The sequence below is a fragment of the Aethalodelphis obliquidens genome, unplaced genomic scaffold (genome assembly GCF_003676395.1).
Source record: "Aethalodelphis obliquidens isolate GAN/ISIS:26980383/991018 unplaced genomic scaffold, ASM367639v1 scaffold21, whole genome shotgun sequence".
NCBI classification, from domain to species: Eukaryota; Metazoa; Chordata; class Mammalia; order Artiodactyla; family Delphinidae; genus Aethalodelphis; species Aethalodelphis obliquidens.
Genome location: NW_020837965.1, coordinates 25606130 through 25632988, shown reverse-complemented (window position 1 = coordinate 25632988; position 26859 = coordinate 25606130). Strand labels below are relative to the sequence as shown.

The 26859-nt window shown below is 49.5% G+C and overlaps 1 protein-coding gene across 20 annotated transcripts in view; it reads right to left on the bottom strand.

The window, feature by feature from the left end:
• The window catches only part of WDR20 (WD repeat domain 20), a 64022-nt gene that overhangs the window by 2434 nt on the left and 34729 nt on the right, over window positions 1-26859 (bottom strand). For 3 of the 20 annotated variants that reach the window (XM_027120605.1, XM_027120607.1, XM_027120613.1), the window contains exons 2-3: window positions 21306-21488; window positions 7418-9082 (exon numbers count right to left, since the gene is read on the bottom strand). In XM_027120605.1, the coding sequence (XP_026976406.1) occupies window positions 8064-9002 (939 nt within the window). In that variant the 5' untranslated portion in view covers window positions 9003-9082; window positions 21306-21488 and the 3' untranslated portion in view covers window positions 7418-8063. The other 17 variants (XM_027120599.1, XM_027120601.1, XM_027120609.1 and 14 more) reach the window with 15 other exon arrangements.

The following is a 26859-nucleotide window of genomic DNA, read 5'->3' as shown; positions in this document are numbered from 1 at the left end:
ACAGACACACCATGGAGGCATCGGGGGAAACACCACTATTCAAAAGAAAATGTGAAGAGTAACCTTATTTCTGGAAGCCTGTGCTTTAGTTTCGAAGTTGCTGGGTGATGATAAGAAAGATGGAAGACACACTTGCAGGCCTCCATCGAAGACTCCAGAACACTCTTAGGGGGAAGCCTGGCTGGACACGTTAACCTAAGGGCACAGTTTGGGGCAGGTTTTTCAGCGAGGAGGACCCGCCGCCGTCTGCCCCGCTGTGGCTGCCCGTGAGGGCGGCCTGCCCTCTGACTGCATCCTCCCTGATGACTTCCTCAGGGAGGATCAAGCGCCTGGCCTCAGCGACCCTGCTGGCTTCCAGCTGTCCAGGCAGCACGGTAGCTGCTGGTCTTTCCACCTGACGCCGGACAGCTGGCAAACGAGGGCTTTACATATATCACTCAAGCAAAAGATTTCTCCAGCCAAGAACCTGCTTAATGTCCCGTTACCCCTCCAGGAAGGAAGCCTATCACAGAAATAGTGGCAGCTCTTGGATCTAATATTTAATAGGTTGTTCTGTTCTCACCAGAGTTGCCATTTTATTCCTGCTAGAGATTTCATGTGAAAATTGATAAAATACCCCACCTCTTAGTTTGGGTTTGATTATAATTTATAATACTAAGCTAACAGAATTAAACCTTGTTTCATAAGAATGTATATATAGAAAAAGTAATATTTCGGCTAAAAAACAATTTACAACAAAGGAACATGTCTTTGTTCGTGGGTGCTGCCGAGATCAGAGACCCTGACAGCAAGAAAAGACCGTGAGGGTCTCAGAGGCCCTCGTCAGAGAACGGCCTCGTCCTGAAGTCCCGCTGGGCCCACGGGAGGCCTCCCCATCCGACTCCGGCTACCATGGACTCAACTGGAAACGTGTGAGACCGCAGACCCTCGAGAGAGTGGTCGTGGGATGGGCATCCGGCGCTGTTCAAAGCCTGGTCAGTCGACTCCCAGAATCACCCTCTTCACCCCAGACGAAAGTGACGTGCACACTGGCCCCGGGACAGGTCTTGCTGCAGACTAGCAGCCTCTCGAGACCGGCAGAGAAGTGCTACAGGAGGAGCTCAGCGCTGCTGCGGCCCTCGGCCAGGTCAGCCTCACCTGGAGGGGTGGCCCTGCACCTGCCACAGAGCACTTAACCCTGGAGGCTCCGGTTCAAGGCAACCTGCCAGGAGCTCCCCCGAATTATCTCACTTCACTCGGAGACTAAGAGGTAAATATTTGCGAAGTGAGGCCCTTTTAGAGACGGTACACAAACGATGAGAACCGTCACCCGGCTAACTTCCTCAGGGCCGCTTCTAGCTATGGATACATTCTCCTTATTTCATCCACAAGAATCCCGCCACTCACACTGCCCAGGCCGCTGCATAAAAGAACCATAGAAGAGCTGGACAGAGGACCTCCCATTTCATCCCAAGGCGCGTGAGGCCCGGACTCAGTGAGCCAAGTTTAGGAAGTGGGTGCGGGCTGGGAGGGGCCCACTCCACCGGCGTGTCCTCTGAGCCATTCTCTGAGCATCTGGACCCCTCCCTGCCCCAGACCCACTGTTCACGGCGGCCTGGGACCTTGGCTCCACTAGGCAGCTGCCCCTTGGCCGGCCCTGACCTGCCCGGTGACTGGCCACACTGGCGGTGACACATTTCCCCAAAGAGGCCACTCAACCTGGGAAAAGTCGCCCAGGGAAAACGATCGTGGTGTTTTCAGACACCTGCGAAAAGGCTTTCTTAGGGCACAACCAGTCAAGGGCTCCTGCGAGAACCGTGCTGGGGAAGAGAGCCTCGCCCACGGCCTACAGGCCCTCCTGCCGGGTGACCCGCTGAGGCTCTGACATCCTCTCTGCAGGCCGGGACCTCCAGTGTCTTCTAGCTTGAGTCCCGTCATGGGGCATCCACGTGAAGGCTGGTTTAGAGGTTACCGACACCAGAGGGGGTGGGGCTGAGCACCCCTAGATGTTCTGTCCCTTTCAAGAGATCTGCTGGTCCAGAATCGACTGTTTCAAAAGGCAGCCACACGTGGGAGAATGGACTTATGTTTTCAAGGTGTACAAACTAGTTATCTTTAAAAGATCAAAATGCTGTGCCTGTGTGCGTCTTTTCAGACTTCCCGTCAACCTACTAGCGTTCAGGGCTTAAAATCCCCTCACGCGCTAAGGAGCAAACGTGCAGCTCCTGTGGTAGTAAAGTCCAAGCAGGTCCCTCTGAGGGCGGAGCATCGGACCGTCTCTTCTGCACTGGCAGCTTCGAGTCAAAGGCAAGAGCCCAACACCCTGCAGCACGGGCGGCTCAGGACAGCGCGGCCAGGAAGATTCTGGAGTCCACCAAGAAGGACAGGCGGCCGGGAGGGGCTTCCAGGGGCTTTGCCAGCCCCGAGCTCCAGGCCCAGGCGTCTCACGAAACGGCAGGGACGCAGCGGCTGAGTGGGAGCCCCAGGGCCTGACGAGGCCTCTGACCCGGGCAGCTCACTGCTGCCCCCACGAGCCCCAGGCTGAGCGTGTGGGCCGAGGCCTGGAACTCTTGCCATGAAGGTTCTTTCGGGGCCGGAGGTGCCGGCGCTGCCGAGAGCGAGGGGCGGTCCAGAGCAGGCCAGTGCACATCGCTTCTGCTTCCCGCCCCGGGAGGACTGGCTCCCACTGCCCTGCTCACGGGGCTCGTCCTGCACCGGAGCCTCGGGGCCCGGGCGCGAGGCAGGACCACCTCCACGGCGATGACAACGCCTCCGGCAAACGGAAAATGACAAACCCTCCTCAGGAGAAGAGCTGCTACAGCGTCGCCTGCCCGCCGCCTGGGAACTCAGCGCGCGCTCCACACAGAACCGGCACCAGCTCGGCCGCAAAGCCAACCCACGGTCCTTCCCCACATGGGACTTGGCTCAGAGGAAGGTCACAGAAAACAGTGACTACCTCCCGTGCTCAGAACAAACATCTCACTCAGAAAGCTTCTAATTCGGAAAAACGCAGCATCAGTAGTAAGAGGTAGCAATTCCTGGGGCTCTTCGTTCTATAAACATCAACAAGGCCCTTGATTTTACAGCATTTAGAAGCTCTTCTTTTTCGGTTCACTGAGATTTTTTTGAAGCTCTGATGTGAAAGTGCCTACTGAAAATTTATCTACATTTACGGTTCATTCACGCGTTTATTTAACGTCATTATACAGAGGACAACCCCAAAGTTCTTCAGAATATCAAGTATGTAGTAAGTCTCTAGCTGTGACAGTGACAAGGGAACAGCTAAAAACCAAGGCGGTGAAACAGAAACACGATTTTCTTAAAATTATAAAGTAACAATACTGGTATTAAAGCTTCATTAATTATTGCAACAGTTAAGAACTTAATTTACCAACATTTCATGTTAGGAAGGCTCTTTATGAAATTTATTCAAGTTTTCAAGAAATTAGATGAGAATGTAAAAAAGGAAATACATATGAGTTTTGATTTTCATTAAGGGTAAATATTCATACAATTTTATACAGTGTCACCTAACACAGTAACCTTTAATAAACTTAGGTATACAGAAATCAAAAATGCAGAGAAGTTTTCTTTTACATATTTAAGTCGAGCAACAGCGATGTGACCATGACACAAAGTCCACGTAACAGCTGCAGCAATGAATAGAAAGTACCCGTGGAAGAGCTTCCCTCTCCCGGAGGCGCTTCTACACACAGCTTTGAACTTGGCTCTGAGTTTCAAAGGGATACAAGTGCCTTGCAAGAGGAGCCCTGGACTCCACCCTCCCAGACCGCCCCTCTCACTGGCCAGCACTGGGGTGGTGGGGCTGAGCCCCCTGACTACCTGAACAGGTGACAGTCCCAAGCAGCCCAGCGCGACAGGTGTGCTCTGGACAAGGAGGGAGCCTTTGCCCATTGTTCCCTGCCGTGGTGCCCGAGGGGGACATCTCCTCCGGGTCACTTATCAGGCCTACACGTGAATGCGGAGGAAGGAAGCCCCAGGAGTGGACACGCCCGGCACAGCGGGATGACCCGCACAGGAGGCCAACCGCTGCCCCTCGTTCCCCTACGCGCAGGGGCCGCGGCCAGTCACCCTGGGCCAAGCCCTCCCGCAGAGAACGGGACGCGGCGCGCCGTGTGTTTTTCCCGGGAAACCACGGTCGACCTCTGCTTCTAGTTCCTCCTCGGACAGACAGGTCCACGAACGTGGCCTTTGGGTTTTCAAAGGATTCCTTCCGCGGTGCTCCCCGGCCCTTTGGCTCTCCCCTCACACTTTGAGCTTCCTCAACCAGGAAATCAAAGCTCTCCCTCCCAAGCAGGAGGTAACGAGAACCTTGTACACAGGTGCGGACATCGATAAAGCTGCTTCACCAACTTCAGCACAAGTTCAATACTTGACAATTTCTTAAAAATTCAGGATGTACCACAGGAAGTGGAGGAATCGGGGAGAAGCGGCTGCCGGGCCACCTGCCAGCCTGCACTTGCACGTGGCTGTGGAGCCCAGCGGTGGAACAGAATACTCGGGGCACGCGTGTTACACGCCTGTAAAAACTGAGAAAGCTTCAGGGCCTTTTGTCCCTCATCGTTTCTGGATGTCTGAGGCGATAATCACTGTCAAAGCTTATCCCTGTATTTCCACTCCTCTCTTTTTCTTCCATTAAGGCATTTATCCTTAGTCCCAAGTCAACGGCTCACAGGAGAACCCTTCAAAAATGTGAGAAGGTCCAGTCAGCACAAAAAACAAAATTAAGATTCTTTACCACTATTTAAATCAATTTAGAACCCAAAGCTACTGGTTATTTTTAAAGAGTCTGCCTACTCCCTTTTCCACATTTGCCTTTAAAAGAAGGCCAAAAATAAAAATAAAAATAAACTAAGAGGCCAGGTTTTCCAAAGGCTTCCCACCCCAGCTCTCCCAGCGGAGGAGAAACAGAGAAGGGCTGGGGCTGGGGCAGCCAGTGGATTCAGAAGCCTGCATCGCCCAGGTCACAACACAAACCCAGCTCTGGAATTGCCAGAAGCTTTAAGGGGCGAGCCAGGGCAGGGCAGGCAGAGAAGACCCCACAGCCTGGCTAATGCCCTCCGAGGGGTCCTGTCGCCGCAGGCGGGCAGAGCCACCTCTTGTTGGGGGGGGGAGCAGCTCGGCTCACGTGCTACCCTGAGCACTTTATTTCTCCGCTTTTCATCGATGCGTCTCAGTGCATGGTGGAAAAATCGTGCTGAGCGAGTAGGAATAACCTCTTGTGGCCACAAGCTGTTTTATTCCAGAGGTTAGGTTAGAAAAGATACTCTTGCTCAGGATAACGTTTAAGCTGAAAAACTGAAAAGTTTCAATGAGGAAGCTCAAAATGTGGGGAGAAAACTACAAAAAAACACTCCCCAGATTTCCCTTAGTGGCCACGGTGCCTTATATACCTGCGACTGGCACCCTGGAACCCCTCGAAGCAACCCCCCCTCCTGACCCCGGTCTGCAGGAGCCCTGGCGCCCCGAAACAAACCCGAGGGTGGAGGGGAGGGGCCCGCCCGCCCCCTCCCTCCCGTGCCCCCTCTCCTCAAGCTGCCGGCGACTTTAGTCCTGGTCTTGGAGAGGACCTTGCGCTCTGCCCTCCTGACTGCAGGAGAACGGTGCTGCTGGCTGTCACAGAAGGGCGGAGGCATCAGAGAGGCAGAGTGGGTGGAAGCAGCGTCGCCCTGCCGTGTCCGAGCAGCCCCTCCCCGGCACCTGACACTCAGCCAGGGCCCCAGCCAGACATCAAGGATACACTCACCAGCAGCAGCTGGAAGACCGAGACTGTGACCAAGCCCCAAACCCCAAACTGTGCAGGGACCACGGAGGTTTAATGTGGGGATGGCGTGGAGGAGATGGAGCCCGGCTTCTACTAGCGCGTTGCGGCGCTTGTTTTTTAAGGGGCCAGTAACACCCTCCTCTTGCCTCTCCCACCCCCGCTCCCACCCACAGACCGCGCCCTGGGTAAGCTGCCCCAGCGGACGCTGAAGGACAGAAAGAACCAGAAAGGGCCCCCGTCGCACAAGCATCAGCTACACGGGGCCCCACCCGTGGCTTTCCTGCCCGCACTGAAGGAGCACAGCGCTCGGAATTGGAAGGTTGTGCGCGACACACTCCCCCGTAAAGGCTACTTACCTGGGATTCAGCCACTTGGGCCAATTACAAAGTCCTGAATTTTGAAACTGCATACTCAATGCCTCAGAAGCATTTGAAACTGAATTTCTAAAGCTATGCAGGTACACAAAATTGCACATGGAGTGCTGGTTCCTGCTCTCCACCTGACAGCCCAATTTCCTAGCCTCCAAAGCTGCAAGAGTCCACAAGCACGGCTGTCTTTGCTACCTCAGATCAGTTAACATTTAGGAACAAAGGACCATATCTTAAAGGCAGACAGGACACTAACATCCCCATGGACCGCGATGCATGAACTGTCACAGGTCACACCCCCGCTGTCACAGGTCGCAGAAACCACCACACTAATGAGCACGGGGGACACAGAGTGAACGGCTCGGCCCGGACGCGTGTGGAGCCGGGAGCCGGCCTGGCCTTCCCAGGAGGGCGGCTTTAAGAGCACGGAGCTGCCCCATCAACCAGAGCCTCGCACCCGACACACTGGAGCCTCCCGGTCGGCACTTTGCTGAATCGCGTTCACTACTCAAACCAGTATAAATTATCAGTATCTCTATATTTAATTACAAAGGCGTGCACAACAGAAAAACAAACCTAAGTGACCAAAGTGAGCTAACAAATGAGATCATTATCATCTTGACACGAAACATATGGGTCAAAGAGCCCTCTCATCCACTGTGAAAACTAGAATTTGAAAAGCAACTCGTCTGACAGCTGATAAGGATCTGAAGGAATTAGGGTCGCAGCTGTCTGGGCAGAGGGAGAGCCAGCCCTGCCCCCAGCAGCCACAGGCCCCCAGGGGCAGGCGCTGGGGTAGGGGATGGCGTCCCTGAGACAGAGGCCAAGGGCATCCCGAGAATGATCCGGAAGATCCGGGACCACGACTGCCCTCCAAGGAGAAGGAGCAACCTGCACCTGCCCTTCCCCTCTGGTGGGAACACAAAACCCAAACGAGGGAAAAATTTCAAGTTCTCTGAACCTTGGGGGCCTATCAGTCTTCACAAACAAGGCTGAGGAGTCTGCCTAGGGCCTAAGGTCATGTGCCTTTTTGACCAAAAAACAAAAACCCACACCAAAAAATAAAAAATAAAAAAAAAGGAAAAGAAAAGAAAAGCTCCTTCCCCTTGTTGGAAAAAACGTAAGCAAATCACATCCACCATAAAAGATCTTGGCTTGTGTGGCAAGAGGCACTTCTGACAACACTGCTGGCGCCCTCAGCCCGCAGTTCGCGGTAACTGTCCAGGCTCTGAGAAACGTGGGTATTTTATTTAGTGCACAGAGTCTCAATCAAAGTGCTACAAACTGCTTCTTTGAAAAAAGATGTTTATTAAACAATTTTAATTGTCATAAAATGACTAAAATGGGTTTTAAAAATTAAGGCTCTTCTCTTTCTGTGGATTGCCAGAACGATGTAAAAATAATATCAATCAACCCTGCTGAACACTTTGTTCCTAAAGTTAAATTTCATAGATTCCTAAACATTTGATGATTAAGATAAAAAGTTGGACTATAAATGACAATTAATGGCCGTTCGTATTGAATACACACTCTGATCAGGTGTACAATATTCTAATTGAGTAGTTAAGCAAAAATATTCCAGTTAAAGCAGAAATTTTAATTTTAGCATTTTAAAGTCATTGTTTCCCCACACTGTCATGATTTTCCTAAAATCGAAATAGTCTAATACAGGAGCGCTAACCTTGGGACTCTATATACTCCCAGGAGGGTGACTGACTTGGCTGGCCATTAGTTTGATTATAGTTTTTAAACGTTCTAAGGTGAATTATCAAATGATTCAGAATTACATGGCATGCAGTATCCAAAATTATGGCTCTGATGCATTTAGATTTACATTAAGAATAAGAAGTGTCATTCACATTCATTGTACACCCCGCCCCTCCCGCAAGAAAAAAATCACTACCTATTCAAGTTCTAGATCTGGTGCAGCATTAAGGATTAAAACTTACCACTTTACCAGGCCTTCCCCATGTGCAAATAAATCCCTCCTGACAAGCAGTGACTATACAGTCTTCAAGAAAAATTAATACAGTCAGTCTTTCATGTGCTATCTTTTTACAGATGAGCGGCTCTAACAAGGGAACGTCTTCCATCCGAGGACACAGGGGCGTCCCCAAAGTTTTAGCTGGGTCCGTTTTGGTTTTAGTAACTAGGTTCAGTTTGTCGCTGCTCTTGCTAGAGATGTGTCCCATGCTATGGTTTCGTTTGTGATCTTTCTCATGGTGCCTGTCCTTCCGGTCGTGTAGTGAGAGCGTCGCGAATTTGCTGACCCCGGAAGCGATGGCCCCGTCCGCGATGCTGCCCTTGCTGCCGGTGCTGGAGACGGCGGAATGCGGGAGGCTGTTGGACCGCGGCAGGGGAGGGGGCGCCGAGTTGCCGGGGGTCGTGACGCTGTTGCCAGTGCTTCCGGCAGGAGGACTCGTGGCGTTCATGACGTTCGTGTGCGTCCTTGCTCTGGAGAGGGGCTGGTGGGGGAAAAGGATGTCTTCCGTGAGGTCCCATAAGCAGAGCTGCGTGTCCTGGCCCACGGAGCCGAACCGATACGTGACACTGACGGGGCGGCTCTCGGTCGAGTTCCGCTTGGACAGCCGGGACTGGGTACTGTTTGCTCGGTCTCTCCCAAAGTGAAGAAGGTCCTGGAAGTCCTCGTCGCTGCCACTTAACTCCATAGGGTCGCTCTCTTCCACACTAGTGGTGTAGGGGTCAAACGCCACCACGCTGACCCAGGATTTGTGCCCGTGGCCCCGCGCGATCACGCGGCAGTCTCCAAAGGACCAGACGGTCACAAGGTCGTCCTCTCCGCCCGTCACGACGTACTTGCCGTCCGGGCTCCAGCACACGCACAGCAAGCCTCCAAAGTAGCTTTTCATGGTGCCGTGCAGCTCCACTGAGTCAAAGTTGAACACCCGCAGGAAGCCGTCCTGGCTCACGCACGCCAAGAACTTGCCATCTGGGGAGAAAGCAAACTCGTTGAGGGCCCCCTCGCCCACCGTCCACTTGAGGAGAGGGTTCCTCGTGGATTTGCTCTTGCAAGTGTGCACGGCAAAGCTCTCTCCCTGCTTCAGAAGCTGGTAGTGGGGGGCTGTGGTGCCACAAGCGTGCTCCACATTATACAAGTACATGTTCCCACTTGAATGGGCCACTAGGAAAAGGCTTTCCGAACCAGGAACCCATTTGACACAGGTTACTCGTGACTTGTCTATTAGTCTCTGTGAAGACAAAGGAGAACAAGTTATCACAATGGAGAAGTTTTAAAGGTCTACTTTTCCAGCAAGAAAACTTGTCTGCTTCTCGGTGAGAAGGGACGCGTCCATCCAGGCACTCCACGTCCTATCCCGCGGTCAGGCCAGCGAAGGCATTTTGGCCCCTTGTGGAACTACCGTCTAGAACTGCACCTGGGTGTCAGGCCACTGGGTTTCACCGAGTCAGTCATTCAGCAAACACTGTTGAGAGCCTAGTATGTGCCCGACAGATACTATACCAGGCGCCGGGACACACCGGGGAGAGGGACAGCCCCGGGCACTTCGCACGTCTCACGCCAGGAGCGGCTGGGCCTGTGACTCCTGCACCTGCACAGGGTCCTCACTACGATGTCCCCGGGAAAGTCTCGCAGTCCCCACGGCCGGGAGCCCTGGGCCCCCAGGGGCTCTCTGCACTGCATCAGCCCCGCGTGCCCCGTGCTGACTACCCCTGCCTCTTCCAGCTGCTGGGGCGGGGGTGGGGGTGGTTAGTCCACGTGCAGCCAGCAGCACCCAGGACAGCAACGCACACCTCCCTGGGCTCTGCCTCGGCCCTGATGCACCGCAACTTCCTCACTCACAGTCGCTGTCATGTGTGTATCTTTAGGAGCCATTCCTCCATCTTCTTTGGAACAAGGTGGTGTTTAAAAAAATAAACAGATGATTAACACTCAGGAGTATGTGCCTAATCACTGCCACTCTACTCCACGTTTATTTTTGATCCACTGACCAACTGTTTCTTTAACAGGCACAGGTCGGGAGTCTTGCCTTTAAAAGAACAAAAGGCAAAAGGAGAAACCCCTCAAAAGGGACGACCACCCCCCGAGTACGCTTCCCTGCTTGCAGACCTTTCGTGGGGCTCACTGGCACAGCGGCTTCCATGAGGCTGCCTGGTCCCCAAATCACAGCACCAGAAACCATCTGGGAGTTCCCAAGACCCCTGAGTTCTCAGCATGTCCTGCTGCCAGACGCTCTCCACTGCCAGCCTGGCAACCGGGTGCCTCGGGAGCCCGGCGGGCTTCGGTGAGCTACACGCTCCCACTTCCCTCACGTGCTTGGGGTTCCCCGACTCGAGCCTCAGAGGGCCACGGGCCACAGGGACGGGAAGCCCACCGGGACACAGGGCCTCCTGCCTTGTCGGCCTTGCACTGTGTGTCTGCTGTGTGTGCTGCATCTTTACAGAAAGTCACAGAAAATGAAAACACTTGGTTTCTTCAAAAAGACTAATGAACCATGCAAACTGCTGCAGAAAATTAGGCCCTGGAAGGGAGGTGGCCAACAATGGTCCCAGCCAGGGAAGAGTGGAGAGGCCTGACCCTGCCTGGCATGAGGGCCCGGGGCTAGCAGGCCCAGCAAGGGTTACTGAGCAGCAGGGGTCACTGCTGTCGCTCTGCAGTGTCACAGCCGCACTGTCACCCCCTGCCTCTTTCCTCTCCTGCCCGGTGACCTTCCTGTATACAGCCGCTGACCTATGCTAACGCCAACAACCTGGAAGCCCAGTGCTGCTCTGTCAGGGTTTCCACGAGACCGTCACCATTTCTTCCACAGAGGTCAGAGGCACCTTACGAGGCCAGGTCAGGGCTTTGGTCTTGGGGGAGCCTACCCCCACCCAGCAGACCTTGCTGTACCCACCGGGCTCAGGCTGCCCCAGCACTCCTGATCCCTTAACCAGGACTGGTCTGCTGGCTTAGTGTCCAAGGGTGGTGCCGGTTCACCCCCATTGGTGGCCTCACTGGGCGGCTACAGAAGCGACCTCAGGCTGAGAAGCCAGGCTGCTGGCCGTGCCCTGGCCCGGTGTGTGGCTTTCAACCCCTGCACCTCACATTTCACCACAACCAAATCTAATCTCAATTTTCCCAACAGCTCTCCACCGTTACTCTATCATGTGTGGAAAATTTTAAGGATGGACATAAAAACTTCTAGCACTATGGTTAGGAGAAAAATTTTATTTTTGGCTTAAAAAGGCAAAACAAAAATAATTCCATTAGAACTCAAAACTGGAATACTGTCAAGTAAAAACGGTATTTCCCTGCAACTGTGAGGAATGGAGATAAATAATCATAGCACCATTATTAAAATACATGTTACTGGGGTGGCGAGACACATTTAAAGACTTTACTCCACGTTAAAAAGGTGCATTGAGCCTGCTGTAAGTAGACACGTGGATGTAACTTACGGACAAAAACCTGAGCCCACCTCTGTGGCCCTGCTGGGACACCCACGTAGACACGCCACACCTCAGCACTTGGGAAGCAGGCACAGCAGCTTAAGCAACTGCAAACCAAAACCATTAACGGACCACATACCAACTCTAACGTGGGAAGGCTTTCTCAGTTGTTCTACACCATCAGTTTTCCCTACCAGATTGTGTGCTCAAGTGCAGGGAAAACGTCTGCTTCATCGTGGGGTACGTGGCAGGCATATCAGGGCAGCCGTGCTAGCTTCCAACCTGAGGATCTACTCTGTGGCCAAGCACTGACCAGTGGCTCTGCACACATGCTGTTTCATCCTCAAAATAACCCCACAACGTAAGCTTTTATTTTTTTAATAGGTAATACAGTCATAATTCATATATATTAATAAAAGTATCCAGTAGAAAGCCTCACTCACACCCCTTTCCTCCATCCCAGATCCCTTGCCCCCAGAATTACTGTCATTAGCTTCTTGTTTATCTCTGCAAGTGTCTTCCTGTGTGGACAAGACAAACACAGATACAAGTTTATCCACACTCCTTTTTTTCACTGTCTGCGCCTCTGTTTTCTCATGCAGTCACACACGTGCGTCTCTCTGTACTGGTACGAAGACAGCTTCCTCATTCTTTTCTACAGCTGCAGAGTACTCAATTACATGGATATACTGTGGTTTATTTGAGAAGTCCCCCACTGAAGGACATTTGTATAGCAAAGAATAACCTGCACATATGGCAATTTTCACATGTATAAATATACTTGCAGGATAAATTCCCACTGGAATAGCTGGTTCAGGAGGTACATACATTTATAATTTTTTACAGATATCGCCAAATTACCTCCCATACAGGATGTAACAATTTATATTCCCACCAGCAGTGTAAGTATGAGTGCTCATTTCCCCATAGGAAGGTAGGTGCTATTGCCGTGTTACCCACCAAGAAACAGGATCAGAGAGGTCCGCAAACTCGCCTGTGGTCCCTCCCGCTCACCACTCACTCATGTTTCGTTCATTCCTCCTTCCATCCTTTACTGAATGTACACTACACGCCAGGCACTGACAGCACCAACAGACAGACATCCCTTCCTGAGTGGAACTGATGTTCAAGTGGGATGAAAAGGTAGTGAAATTGACAGGATCTGACGGTAAGGAGTGCTGTACTGTGAGCAAAACCCAACCAGGGAAAGAAGACAAAGGGCAGGAGGATTAGAGTGATTCCAGTCTCAAGGAGGAAGGCCTAGAAAGGCCTCTATCTCTGGGATGAGGGCGCGCTGAGCAAAGAGGTAAAGGGGCAGCAGAAGAAGCGGGCTGGGAGGAAGCAGGTCAGAGCATCCTCACAGAGGGGACAATGGTGGGGGCGCTGATGGGGGAGCAAACCAAGGGCTCTTCATCCTAGAGACACGGAAGGCGCTGGTGCAAGGGGGATGGAGCGGGTAAGATGACACCCGGCACAGGCCCGTCAGCCCCAAAGTGGGGCTGGCGCCTTCTGTGCCACTGACAAACGTCAATAAACCAGGGCGCCCCCCCTGCAGACCCCGGGCAGTGGGAGGCACAACTTCAGGGCTAGCTCGGAGTCACTGAAGTAAACTGCCCTGGGCTATCACTTGGTTTGGGTTTAGCAAAAAAGTCAGAGAACAGAAATTAAAAAACAAATACCTAGAACATCTTATTCAATAAATATAAAGAATGCAACCACTTTCTGCACCATAAGGGTATATTTTTGTTCCAGAAAATGTCTAATAAAAAAAGTAAGGCATCTTGGTCAGTTCTCAGAGCTAACTAACAGGATTTCCCCGCCGGGCTTGACTTCTCCAGTGTCAGTGGGGCCGTGATCTGGATGATGCGTTTGAGTATGTTGAAAAAACACCCTTGGCAAAAGCCCAGGTCCCCTGAGGAGCTCCCGAGTACAGGTGGGGCCGGGCCTGTGCTGGGGGCGGGCGGCCAGATCAAGGCTCAGCACAGTGCAGTTGGGTCTGCGGATGTGCACGGTAACCGTTTTGGCTGGAGCACCTGAGCAGGGGCAGGAAATTAGGTCTGGAATCGCGAGCTGGGACTCAAGGACATGCAGTACCAGGCTAAGGGGTCTGGGCTGTGACCTTGAATCCCTGTGCTGACCAATCCCACAGCCCCAAGCACTTGAAAGTGACTGGTCCAAAGTGAGACATGCTGTGAGTGTAAATTACACACTAGATCCTGAAGACTTGAAAAATTATGGAAAGTATCTCATTCATAATTTTATATTGATTATATGTTGAAATAATGTTTGGATGTATTAGATAAAGTAATACTTTTTTTTTTTGGCTGCGTTGGGTCCTCGTTGCTGCGCGTGGGCTCTGTCTAGTTGCGGCGAGCGGGGGCTACTCTTTGTTGCGGTGCGCGGGCTTCTCATTGTGGTGGCTTCTCTTGCTGCGGAGCATAGGCTCTAGGCACGCGGGCTTCAGCAGTTACAGCGCATAGGCTCAGTAGTTGCGGCGCATGGGCTTCAGGAGTTGTGGCATGAGGGCTCAGTAGTTGTGGCACTCGGGCTTACTTACTCTGCGGCATGTGGGATCTTCCTGGACGAGGGATTGAACCCATGTCCCCTGCACTGGCAGGCGGATTCTTAACCACTGCGCCACCAGGGAAGTCCCAAGATAAAGTATCTTAACTTCACCTATTTTTAAATTGATGTAATGTGGCTATTAGACATTTTAAATTGAATTTGTGGCTCACAATATATTTCTGCTGGCTGTACTGCTGCAGACAGTAGGGGCACTGAAGATTTCTGAAAAGGGAAGCACCAGAATGAAGTGAAGTCTCCCGTCAGCAGGTACAGAATGGTGCGGGTGAAGAGAGACCGGTTAGGAAGCTATGACAATTGTCCGTGGACAAAAAGGTCTTAAACTTGACCAGCGGTGGTGTGGCAGGATGGACTGTTTAACAGTGGGCTAGGCTGGATGTATTAGGAGGTGGGGTGGGGGTGAAGGAGGCGTGTGAACAGACTCCTAGGTTTTGAGCCTGAGTGACTGGGAAGGGGGGTGACAGAACAGAGAGGAGGGGTGACCATGCTGGGGAGAAGTTCAAGTGTCCTCATCGAGCAGGCAGCTGATGAGAATGACTGTGGAAGATGAGGAAATGGGCTGTGAACTTATAAGAGCCAGATCTGTGACATCCTGAGCTCTCCAAGGCAGAAGGTGTACAAGGAAGAGGAGGAGAGTGTGCAACTTTGGGAAAAGACTACTTATAGGGAGCAGGACAAAAGTCAGGAAAGCAGAAGGAAAGCCGAGAAAACCAGCCAGAAGTCCCATGAGGAGAGGAAGGAACTGACACTGAGTGAATGTCGGACAGGCCAGGGGCTCTGCTCCCTGCATCACGATTCCCTCCATCCCGTCACAGGGTCTCTGGGGGCGGCTCTGTGCTACAGGCCAGGAGGGGAGGCAGTGAGGGAGCTGGGCGGGGGTCCAGGAGAAGAAAGCCCCTTGCTCCGAGGCTGAGGTGAGGCCGCCCTGGCAGGAAGGGCAAGGAGAGGAGAGCGGGGCAGGTCTCAGGGAAAGACAGGCGCTCAGGTCATCTGGCAGGACCACTGAGCTTTCCATTAAGGAGGGAAATTCCACAACGCTCAAAGGCCTACTTTTAAAATCACTTCCATAAAAACCAAAACCAAAATCTGGGTATTACTATGCCAGGTCTGTACGTCAAGCCACCTACCCAGGAAGCGGGCTCCCACACCCACTTCTCTCCCTGGTAATCACCCACGGCTCCCACATTCCCCCTTCTGAATGCAGAAGACACTGCCTCATTTCTAACATCAATCCAGTCAAAGTCCAACAAACACCAAAACTACCGTCCTTAATGGCATTCACAAACAAGACTTCCTAACTATACTAAACTAGTTTAGAGGAAGCAAGAATAAAAACAAATCCGTAACCACATTAAAGCACCACTGCTAAAATGAAGCTTTCCAAAGCACATACTTTTTAATTTTCTTTTTTTCACTGCTATCAACATGATAAGCAGGAAAAAATTCTTGGGGGGTTGCTGGGTATGCATTTTACAATGCAGATATTAATTTATAACAGAAGTACTAAAAACAAACAATTCCAAAACCACAGCAGCTGCTGGAAAAGCCGTAATGTAGCCACAAAGTAATGTAGCCACAAGCAAAAACGGTGACTAAGGGCTTTGATTCTGTAAAGGCATTTAAAGACAGCTGCTTCTTCCCTCAGGAAGTATTAGGAAAAGGTATTTCAAAGCCCTGTGAAAGAGGATCAGATGTCATTTTTATCAATGTCAAAACTTTAAGGAGTAGATCATTAAGTGCTCATTTCCTTCCTTTGATTAAAAAAAGCAACAACAAAAACAAAACTAACAAGATGCCCAGAGCCACTCTCTCGTTAGAGGACTAGACAGAATATTGCGAAGCTGAGTCTCCTCTCCTCCCCACTCCCGGGGGCGCTGCGTGCAGAGGGAGCCTGCAGCCTGGGATGAAAGAGCAGACACAGCCTCAGGCAGCAGCAGGGACAGGCGTCCACGAGGCGCCTACAGCCTACCCAGTGCGCTGCCCTGGCCTCACGACCTGCGAGAGAGGAGAAAGTCAAGAATGGGGCTCATTACACGCCAGGGATGAAGAAGCCGAAATGACAAGCTCTTCTTAGAGTTTACATCCACCCAGTAACCAAACATACTTAAAAATCCTTTGAAGTTACTGTTCTCTGGATACAACCCAGATATAATCAGAATTTTTACAAAGGCAAACAAGGCTGAGTTCATTCCCACACAGAAACTGCCCCTTTATGACTTTCTCCCCAGTACATCGTAACCGTTAGTGATGAAAAGTGGACCCCTCACCCCTTCCGGGCGCTGACCAGGGTACCTCTCCCTCCCTGGTGACCCTTACCATGAAGGTAGGCTCCACGGTCTGGGAGCTCATCAGATGTGCCGTTAGATACCATCAAGGGCATAAAACATACAGAACACTACACACAGAGACCTCAAGTCTACTCTAAGGCTTGAGAGAAAGCAGTGTCTCAGGGGATCTAGGCTATCATTCCCCAAGGGACGCTAGCAAGGACCAGCCTTCCTCCGGGGCTGAACTGGTGCAGCAGCCAGGGTCTCAGTATGACTGGGACGGCCCGGGGAGCAGGGCTTGCCTCTGCTATCTGACATGAACTGGATGGACTGAGGGCCAGACCAGGAGGTGAAGGTTGCCAGCAGCTCTAATGGAAGGTGTGAATCTGACAGTTCTGCCTCATTAAAAACATAAAAAATTACAAAGACAATAAAGTTAACAGTGAGCAATGGGATTTCTAGGTGATGTTTTCCCATCTTCTTTGTACTTCTCTATGTCCCAATTTTTTCTATAAACAAGTATTTTAAGTTTTTTAATCAATGGGGGGAAAAATCACCTTTTAAGATACACTCTATTCCCAGATAGAAATTTTCACCTATCTTTGGTCTAGTGTGGATTTCTGGAACTTATAATTTCTTTTCCATTCACCTACCCACCTATCCATCCATCCAAACATTTACTATACTTTCATGCACCAGACACCTCCAGAAAGGAGCAAAGGTCAGAGTAATCAATAGTGGAGTGTGTGCACGCACACGTGCATGTGTGTAATGGGAGGCTGAGGAGCTCTCTGGTGAGTAAGACAGACAGACGCCAAACAGTCATGATAAACAGTCCCCATCGTCTGCCTTACTCATGTTGCTTCTCTGTCTGGGTTGCCCTGCTCTTACCTTCTTGTCCTGGAAAATCATTTGTGCTTCTCCTTCAAAACTGCTGGTATCTCACCTCCCAAGAAGCCTTTCCTCCAACCTCTAGTGAAAGAAACCCTCTGAGTTTCCCCTCCACCTGGAACTTCTCTCCCCAGGGCTTGCTCTCCAGGCCCTCTGCTAACATCTCATCCTCACCACACCTCCAGGCGGGGACCGCTCTTATCCACTTTCTGGCTGAGGAGAAGAGATGAAGTAAAGACCCACATCCTGCAGGCAGTAAGTGGCAGAAGGGTGTCTGAGCTCTAGGCATTCGGGTTCAAGGGTCTGTGTTCTTAGCCACTGGGCTGTGAGTCTGTAAATTTCATGGTAATACACTGACGGTTGTAAGTGCTCCTCTGCGGGCCATGAGCAGATGACCAGAATCTTGGAGTATAAACAGGCCTCAGCCCCAGACACGTCTAGGACTTAGCAAAGACTCGTCTTTGCTCTACTGTGCCTTCTCCACAGGCCTGCCGTCTAATCTCAGGGACATCATTACTATTTATATGCTGACAGCCCCCAACATTCACCTCCAGTTTTGTGCTCCTATCCAGGTATGCAACCACCTACTGGCCTCTCGAGCTTAACAAGCACAGAACGGACTCTGTTCCCAGCACCTGCTCCTTCCCCGCCTTCCCCAGTGCAGTAAGTGGGCCACAATCTCAAGATCTGTTCCCTCGTCTCTCCAGTTCCGTCTCCAAGAAGCAGCCAGGGTTATTTTCAAAAACATCGATCTGACCACCTCTTGCTCCCGTCTGTGAGCTCCCACAGCTCGAAGAAGCAAACCCGGGTCAGGTCCTGAGTGGCAGGGCCTCCAGACTCATGCCCTCTCACTTCACAACGCCCTCCCAGGTCCACCGTCCTCTCTCAGGTCTCTTGGCCCCAAGCTCTTCCCTCCAGGGGCCTTCACCGGCTCTCCCTCTGCAGGGGCGCTCTACCTCCAGCTCCTTACCTGGGGGCCTCCTCAGGCGAGGCTCAGCTCAAAGCACTTCACTTCCTCCAAGAGACGGACGCTCCCCACGTCCCCGTAAAGCAGGCCTCCACGTCTGTCTCTCCTTCAGGCCCTCTATCTCCTCTGACATCACAACAAGTCACCACCATCTGCCGTAATTGTGTGTATGTGTGTGTGTGGTGCTGTTCACACTTCTCTCCCCTCTCTCTGGAGGGGAAACACAGGGCCGCTGTTATCTGCCGCTGCAGACCCAGTGCCGGGCACGTGGTAGGCTATCAAGGTCCGTCAAATGGATGAGGAAATGGCCACAACCCTAGTTCAAGTCCTCAGCTCTCACCTGGACAGTTACTAGAGCCTCCTCACTGGTCTTGCTACCTTCATTCTCTCTTTCTTCATTCCAATCCACCTTCCACAAGTGCTGACAAGAGTTCTAAAAAATACATTTGATCCTGTCACTCCCTTGATTAAATAAAAGCCCAAAGGTCCCCCACAGCATCCAGTGTCAGATCCTAATCTCCCAGCATGTGATCAAAGGGCTTTTCCAATCTGGTTCCAGCTCATCTGTCTGGCTTTAACTTCTGCCACTCCAAACCCACATGCTGTGGTGTGGCCACCCTTGGCCTCCACATGCTAAGCTGTTTTCTCCAGCTTTGAAGGCCTTTCTCATCCTCCTCCAACTCCTATGCATCTTTCAAACCCAGGTCAAATGTCACCTTCTGGAAGCTTTCTCGAACTGTCCCCACTGAACTTAACTTTTGTTTTTATTTTATGATATTTGATACATACTGAGGAATGCAATTAATACATTATTCCTTGGTACTTTGTTCATAACACTGGGATAACACACGTTCCAGTATCCTTTTGGTCCATCTCACTAAACTGTGAGCTCCTGGGGAGGCAAGAGCCCATCTGGCAACCACACACGGTGGGGCTTACAATCTATGACCAATAAGAGCTCATGGAATTAATTTCTGGATCCAGCTCTATCATCAAATTGTTACCTGATGTGGACAATTCACTTACCTTCTCTTTGACTATTTCCTCATCTGCGCACAATGGAGACAGCAACCCACCCTCCCAAGCCGAGGAAAGAGACAAAACACTTTGAAACCTCCACGTCCCATACCAATGCAAAGCACAGCCTACGACAGCTTCGACCACCATCCCTGGCACTCTCTGAGAAACAAACCCCTGATGACCCTTTCTCTTAGACATCCTGAGCAAAATCTGATGAGAATGTTACCCATACAAGCCAAAGAATGTCCTTACTGCGAAGGGCAGTCAATGTCTGCCTCAAGTTGTAAATGCCAAGTTGGTATTAAGCCATACACAATCCTAGAACTTTGAACAGCCATTTTTCAAATAAAATGTAAAAAGAGTAGGAGGTAACTCATGCTTCACTCATTAAGAGTGAGGAGCTGCTCTCCAGCCCGTGACTCCCAGCTGTCCTGAGTAAGGAATGGGTCTAGCTGATGCGTCCGAGTGCTCTCAGGGCCCTGTGGTCTCTGCTGCACCCTCCCCCAGCGATGACACACAAACCCTTCTTGTTCTCTAAGTGGCATTCTGTGCCATCCTCAGCCGATCGGCCTCCCGACCTTGTTTACCAACAGCCCTTTACATGGTTCCAATCCCTTCCCCCTCAAAAACAGGTCCCCTACCTAAACACAAATAAAACCCCACAGTGACGCCAAATTCACAATTTCTATTAAGAATGCAGAGCAGTCTAGTTTTGTGCCCTCACTCTCCCCACCACTACCCCCCAAAAAGATCATCCAGCTACTTAGAAGTCACTCCGTCAAATGATGTTAATAAAATGTTCAGGTAAATAGAATAATTTTCTGCTTAAGATTTTTTTTTTAACAGAAAATGGGTTTAAATACTTCTGTCAATCCAGACGGCAAGTTTTGTTTCCAGTCAACCCAGATGAAACTAGAAGAAGAGATGGCATGGTTCAAAGGATTTCACCAAATCCACTGGCAATGCCAACCAGGAGCACCGTGGCTGGAGACTGGATATGCATGGACAGCATATACCACGGGGACTGCAAAAAGAGTCAGAATTTTAACTGCAATTTGTGGAGTATTCTTCCCCAAGCAAAATTATTTCTTAAAAATCAGAATTTATAATGCACTTCTGTTCCAAGTTAATGACTTTAAAACCATGCAACAATCAAAACCACTCGCCCTTCCTGAGAGGAATCCACGTGACCCGGCCCCTGTCACACCAGGGTTGAGGCCACAAGTAGACTGCAACCCAAGGCTGCTAACTCAGCAAGACTGCCTCATCTTTTCCATTTACTAGGAAAGTCATACAGACACAGAGGAGGAAGTACGTCAAATATGTAATGGCAATACTTGGGGCTGAAAAGCCACTTCAATCGCTTATAAAAATATAATCTGTTTGGCAACTTACACCTACTATGTTTAATGGCTGACATGTTCCTGAATGGACAGCTCAGATATCTCAGGCTCCTGCCAGAATGAAACTGAAGACACTAGAAACCCCAGCACATGCTACAACACTGGCAAAAGCTATGTCATAGGATCCAATTTTAAGTGCCAGGATTTCTAACCATGTCAAAGGTGATTTAATAGCAAACATTTACAAGAGCAAGAGAACAAATTCTCAGTCAAACACCTGTCAAACATACACACCAAATTTTAGCTACAACTTAAGCAACCTAAGGAAATATTATCAAGTTCTTTGATCTGCATGAAATTTTCTGGTGATGTGAATAAATTCTTTATTTTCTTATTTAAATTATAAATATCAAGCTACAAGTCTCATCCCTATCTCCATTATAAAAAAATTTTTAAAGCACCTGCTATAGACACCTGAGCATCTCCATAAAAAATGCACAGAACAGTTAGCCCAAAGAAGAACAGGTAAAAGTCAACAAGGTAACGCACCACATTTAAACTTGGGTAATACTAGGTAGGACATCTGAGAATGGAAAACGGGCTTCGCTCACAGTGTAAAACAAGGCCCACTACCCTTGGTAAGAACGTATACATTCTTAAAGGGATTCTTAACAGCTAAGACAGGGTGCTACTTACTTCCTCATTAAATAGTTTGCTAGTTTCTTTTTTGATTGGGTCTATAAGCTGGACTTGGCCTGCGGAAAAGCCCACTAGGAGAGAGACACTTTCTGCTGTGGCTGTTAGGTGGTTGAAGTCATGACAAGTAGGCTGTGTTCCTTTGTATATCCTTTTATCTATTGGTTTACTCAAGTCAGCAGCCTGGAGGAGAAAGAGAAAAATACACACGGTAAACAGCACATTGAGATGAGAAATCTAAGTTACACCATTTTATACTCCATTATGATGTTCAATCTTAAAAATAAAAAGTATTAAAATATTTTTGCGGTTTTTAGCATTTTATAAAAGCACTTTCACATACCTCAGCCAACCTGATATTGTTTGACTACCCATAATATGTTTATAACTGTTACTCTCGTAACTTATTCTTCTTCAAGTATATTTAACAAAGACTCCTGGACTTCAGGAGGAAAAATCCTTGAGATACCAAATTCAGTATTTGTGAAATGCATTCCGAGCGCTTTCTAACAAAGTTAACTTTAACCACATAAAAGCTCGGCTTTCAAATACAGCTACAGCACCTAAATGCTCATCGGTGAGTTCACCTGCAGCCCAGTCATTCTCAAAGCGTGGTCCCCAGACCAGCGGTAGCAGCAGCAGCATCACCTGGAAACTCAAGAGATGCAAATTCTCAAGGCCCACACCACACCAAATGAATCAAACTACAGGGGGCAGGCAGGGTGGGCCCAGCAAACTGTAGTTAAAACAGTCTTCCAGGTGATTCTGACACCTACCCAGGCTGAGAACCACTACTATGGCCAGCTGTACACAGGCAGTGACTCCTGTACTGGGTCACATTCTCTCTTCTGCATCAGCTTCCAAGTAACTCTCACTCGTCGAGCCCGTACCCCAAGTCTGGTACATGCATCATCTTTAATCCTTACAATGATCCTTCAAAATAGATAGTATTTTCCCCATTTTACAGATGAGAAAACAAGTTTAGGGAAGTTAAATAACTCAGCCGAGGTCACCATACCTACCTAGTAAGTGGAAGGGCTGGATTTGGAACACAGGTCGGTTTTACCATAAAGGGGATGGGGAGGAAACACACCACACACACTCCAAATTCTGACTCCTGACTTGGGCTAAATGTGATTTTTCAAAGTGCCTCACCCCTTTTAAAGCAGGATCTTCTCTTCATGAGAAACCTTCTGTGCAATCCAAAATGCTGGGCTGTTATTGTTGAAATAAAGGAAACCCAACCCCTCCCACTGTCATTTGAAAATCACAGGTGGAGACAACTGAACACATCCTTTAAAACACCCACTTTGGCCCTGCGTGCAGTTCCTGGGTTCACAGCTCTGGTTCTCTACGGACCATCCCCAGGGTTAGGTTCTGAAGATTTTTTTCTTCCAAAGAGACCTGTGACACTGCACTGAGAATTCTAGATTTTTCAGATAACAAATACTGTGTAAAAAAAGAGGACCTCAAGGGCTTCCCTGGTGGCGCAGCGGTTGAGAGTCCACCTGCCGATGCAGGCGACACGGGTTCGTGCCCCGGTCAGGGAAGGTACCACATGCCGTGGAGCGGCTGGGCCCGTGAGCCATGGCCGCTGAGGCTGCGCGTCCGGAGCCTGTGCTCCGCAACGGGAGAGGCCACAACAGTGAGAGGCCCGTGTACCACCAAAAAAAAAAAAGAGGACCTCAAAATGACAGGCTCAAAATCTGAGCATTTGGCAGTCTGGACCTGAGTGGCACAAGTGACCCTGGGAGCCCTGGCAAAGGAATGAAGATTCATGCCATGTGGACACTCTCCCTGCCTCACCTCAGTTAAAATGGGGATGAGAATCCGTTCTACCAACCTCATGGTACTGTCTGGAGGATGAAATAAGAGAACATATACACGAAAGAGCCTTGAAAAGTGTAATATATAGTATGATGCAAAACAAAAGGAAGTCCTGACTTTGGAGCAAGGAGAAAAGGGACAGTGGGCAAGGAAGTGGGTGCTCAGCAGAAGTCAGATGCCAGAGACAGGAGCCCCTTCACTGCTGACAGTCTGCCTGGAGGGAAGCAGCTCCTGGGCTGGGCCCTAAGGGCAGGGAAAGAGAAGTCTAGGCTAAGGGAACAACACAGCAAACGATCTCAGTGCAAGGAAACAGCAGCAAAAGTAAAAATGCTCAAAATACAAGATAGAGTCAAAAATCAAATTTGAAATATGAACAACTACATCATTATATGATCTCTATATCGGCGTATGTTAACTCGAGACTTTTTCTTTTTAGTTTGCTTAAGCAACTACCCCGTGGACTTCCCTGGTGGTGCAGTGGTTAAGAATCCACCTGCCAATGCAGGGGACACGGGTTCGAACCCTGGTCCAGGAAGATCCCACATGTGGCGCCACAACTACTGAGCCTGCGCTCTAGAGCCCGTGAGCCACAACTACTGAGCCTGTGTGCCACAAATACTGAAGCCCATGCACCTAGAGCCTGTGCTCCACAACAAGAGAAGCCACCGCTATGAGAAGCCCGCGCACTGCAACCAAGAGTAGCCCCCGCTCACCGCAACTAGAGAAAGACCACGCACAGCAACAAAGACCCAACACAGCCAAAAATAATAATAATAAATTTATATTAAAAAAAGAAACTACCCTGTGAAAGAATATACATAAAATTATGCACCAAAATATAAAAATAAATTCAAAGGCAAACCAAACATTAATAGAGAGAACAAATATAACTTAAACGAGCAAAAGAAATACAATGATTCTCAGAACAACAGAGAAAGTTTAAAGCACCAATTTTTCCAAGTATTGCTACTAGTTTTAAACTTATGGATCCCTTACAATAACAATGTTAGCCTCAGTTCTTGGTATATTTCTCTCACATTCCTGCCCCCTAATATGGAACTTTACTGAAAAGACGTCATTTGTCACAGATGTCATTGGATCACACAGGAACACACATCTAAAGTATTTTAAATGCCAACTGAAAGACAATTTTTACTCTTGAATCATGTATCTATTCCAAAAACGTCCTGTTACTAATTTGCTTAACAAAGTTTCTCCCTAGATCATTGCTCTCAAGGTGTACCAGACCATGAACAGTCTGCTAGCCTGCAGTCAAAATTAAGTACACACACACACACGCACACACACACTAAGTACACAGATTGAGAACACACATTTAGAAACTTTTACGGCAATGTGACAGAGTGATTTTATACCTGTTGAATCCAATAATAAAAAATTCAAGTTTGCATTCTCCATGTCTTTTTCAGGTTTTCTAGTAATCCTTCTTTTATTTTACAAAAGTATCAGCCCAGATAGACTGGAAATTTTAAGAATTGGTCTTTCAGTACTGGTGGGAGAAACACTGTCCTAGAAGGCATAAAAGTAGACCTAGGCCCAAGGAACACAAAAATATCTCTTACCTAAGGTCACTCCTTCCCCCACAAACCCCCAATGGCCCTGATGGCACTACAAGAGCAGAACGTTAGCCAAGCAACATGCCACTTACACCCAGCAAGACCTACTGTGAGCCCTGTAGTGACTGCGAGGGGTGTACCCACAGGAAGTTATTCTTCCGAGAAGCCTGGGGACTCCCCCAGCGGTGCCTGGGCTTTTTGGAGCCCGACCCCAGGTGCAGGGAAAGGTGGTTCCACCAGTGCCTGCCTTCATTTCTAACAGCACCGTCACCTCCAGCTCATCTCGTCCTCTTTCCTCTTACAGCCAATCACCGAGTCCTGTCTCTTTTTCCATTGCTGTGCCGCTGTCTTCTTTCCTCTTCCTCCTCCTCCTATTTTCCTAGGAGGTGGGGTGGGGGTGTGCCACTGGGAATCCTGAACCCACCCCCCTTTCAGTAGCTGTAACAACGACCTGAGCCAGCCACTCCTTCCCCGTGGGGTCGTCAGCCCCCTGACAGATGGCTTCCCAGGTCAAGGCAGTCTGGTAGGAGGAGAGAGCCCAGACTTTGGAACCAGGCAAGCCTGGGTTCAAACCTCGCCTTCCCTCTTGGTAGCTAGGTGGCCTTGGCCAAGGTGCTTGTCACCTCTCCCAGAGCCGCAGAGAACAAAGTCCCCTAGCTCCACTGCAGGGTCACGGAAAGGCCCGCAGGTAATGGATATAAAGCACAGAGCACGCATCAGCACTCTAACGGGAGCTACCATTATTAATTTATCCCTGTCACATCCTACCTGGGGGCAAATGTCTCAGTGGCTTCCTAATTTCCATCACATCAGAATAGGACAACTCCCAAGCAGTCCTGCCCTTCGTGGCTGGGCCCCATCCGTCTCCCCAACAGCAACAGCAACTTCTGTCCGCTGAACACTTTCTATGCACCAGGACGTTCACACTTACCATCTCGTTTAATCTCACAGTCCGCCCCTCAGAGTCGGCACTAATACCATCCATGTTTTACGGCTGAGGAACCTGGGAAGGAGTTAAGGGGTCGAGGGCCATGTCCCACCACTCCACCTTGTTCTACCATCCCACCCGTCCTCGCCCCCAACCAGGTGTGTTGAGTCTGGTGCAGGCAGACGTCCTCTCTTCCTGGCTTCATTAAGTCGCCCCCTTGGTTGGGAGAGTCTCCTCTGCCCCTGTTCCCAGGAGTATTACCCATCAGTTCAAGTCCCGCCACCTCCAGCAAGCATTTTCCCAACTACCGTTTCCTGAGCTGGCTCCTTTATCACAATTCTCAAGTACTTAGTTCGTTGCACAAAATTTAGTATTTAATCACTTACGTGATCACAGTATTGTTTTATGTCTGTTATCATCAATTAGAATTACGACTAAAATTACAACAGAAACTTCCTTAAAAAGCAGAACGTCTTTATTAGGCAGTTACTATTGTTATTCCACAAAACTACTTCTGTTTCTCAGCTTTCTGGTAAATCCTGCATAGACAGGCTACAGATACTTTGGTATTTTTTTAGTGCTTTTGCATCCTAATTATTGCCAATTATCTAAATTCTTAAATGTGAATTTATAGCAGAACCAATTTATTTAAAAGTCTTACCAATTTTAAGAATTGACAAGAATTTTAAGAACTGGTAAGAATATCTGGTTATTCAGCCCCAACAGAGTATCCAGTTTGTCACAAATGCTCAATATCTGTTTAACAAATGAAACTGCGATTGTTCCAAACTTTTCAATTTTTCAATTAAATTTCATCATTATGCTCATTAGTTTCTGCATAAGGAGTTATGATTACAATTAATTTGTCAGTGTCTCATTCTCAACAGAAAAAATTTAAATGATGGTTTAAAAATTCCTACTACAGAAACAGAGCTGGTTAACCAAAATCCTGTCAATAAGTACAAACTTTAAAAAGTCATGTTTCTTTTTTCCTTGGACTTTTGATCCTTAAAATCCCTGGAATTCTCTTCATGACAATACTGTCAAGACATGAAGTCAGCTTGGTGGGTTTAGCATGGAATTAACGAACATTTATCACAAAGGTCTGCAAAAGAAACCAAGCTGCTGCAGCCCACACCTTCACCCCAGATCCCTGCCCGGCCCCAGGGAATGCTGGGGAGCCGACAGGAACATGGAGGAGGGACTGAACCAGCAGGGAATG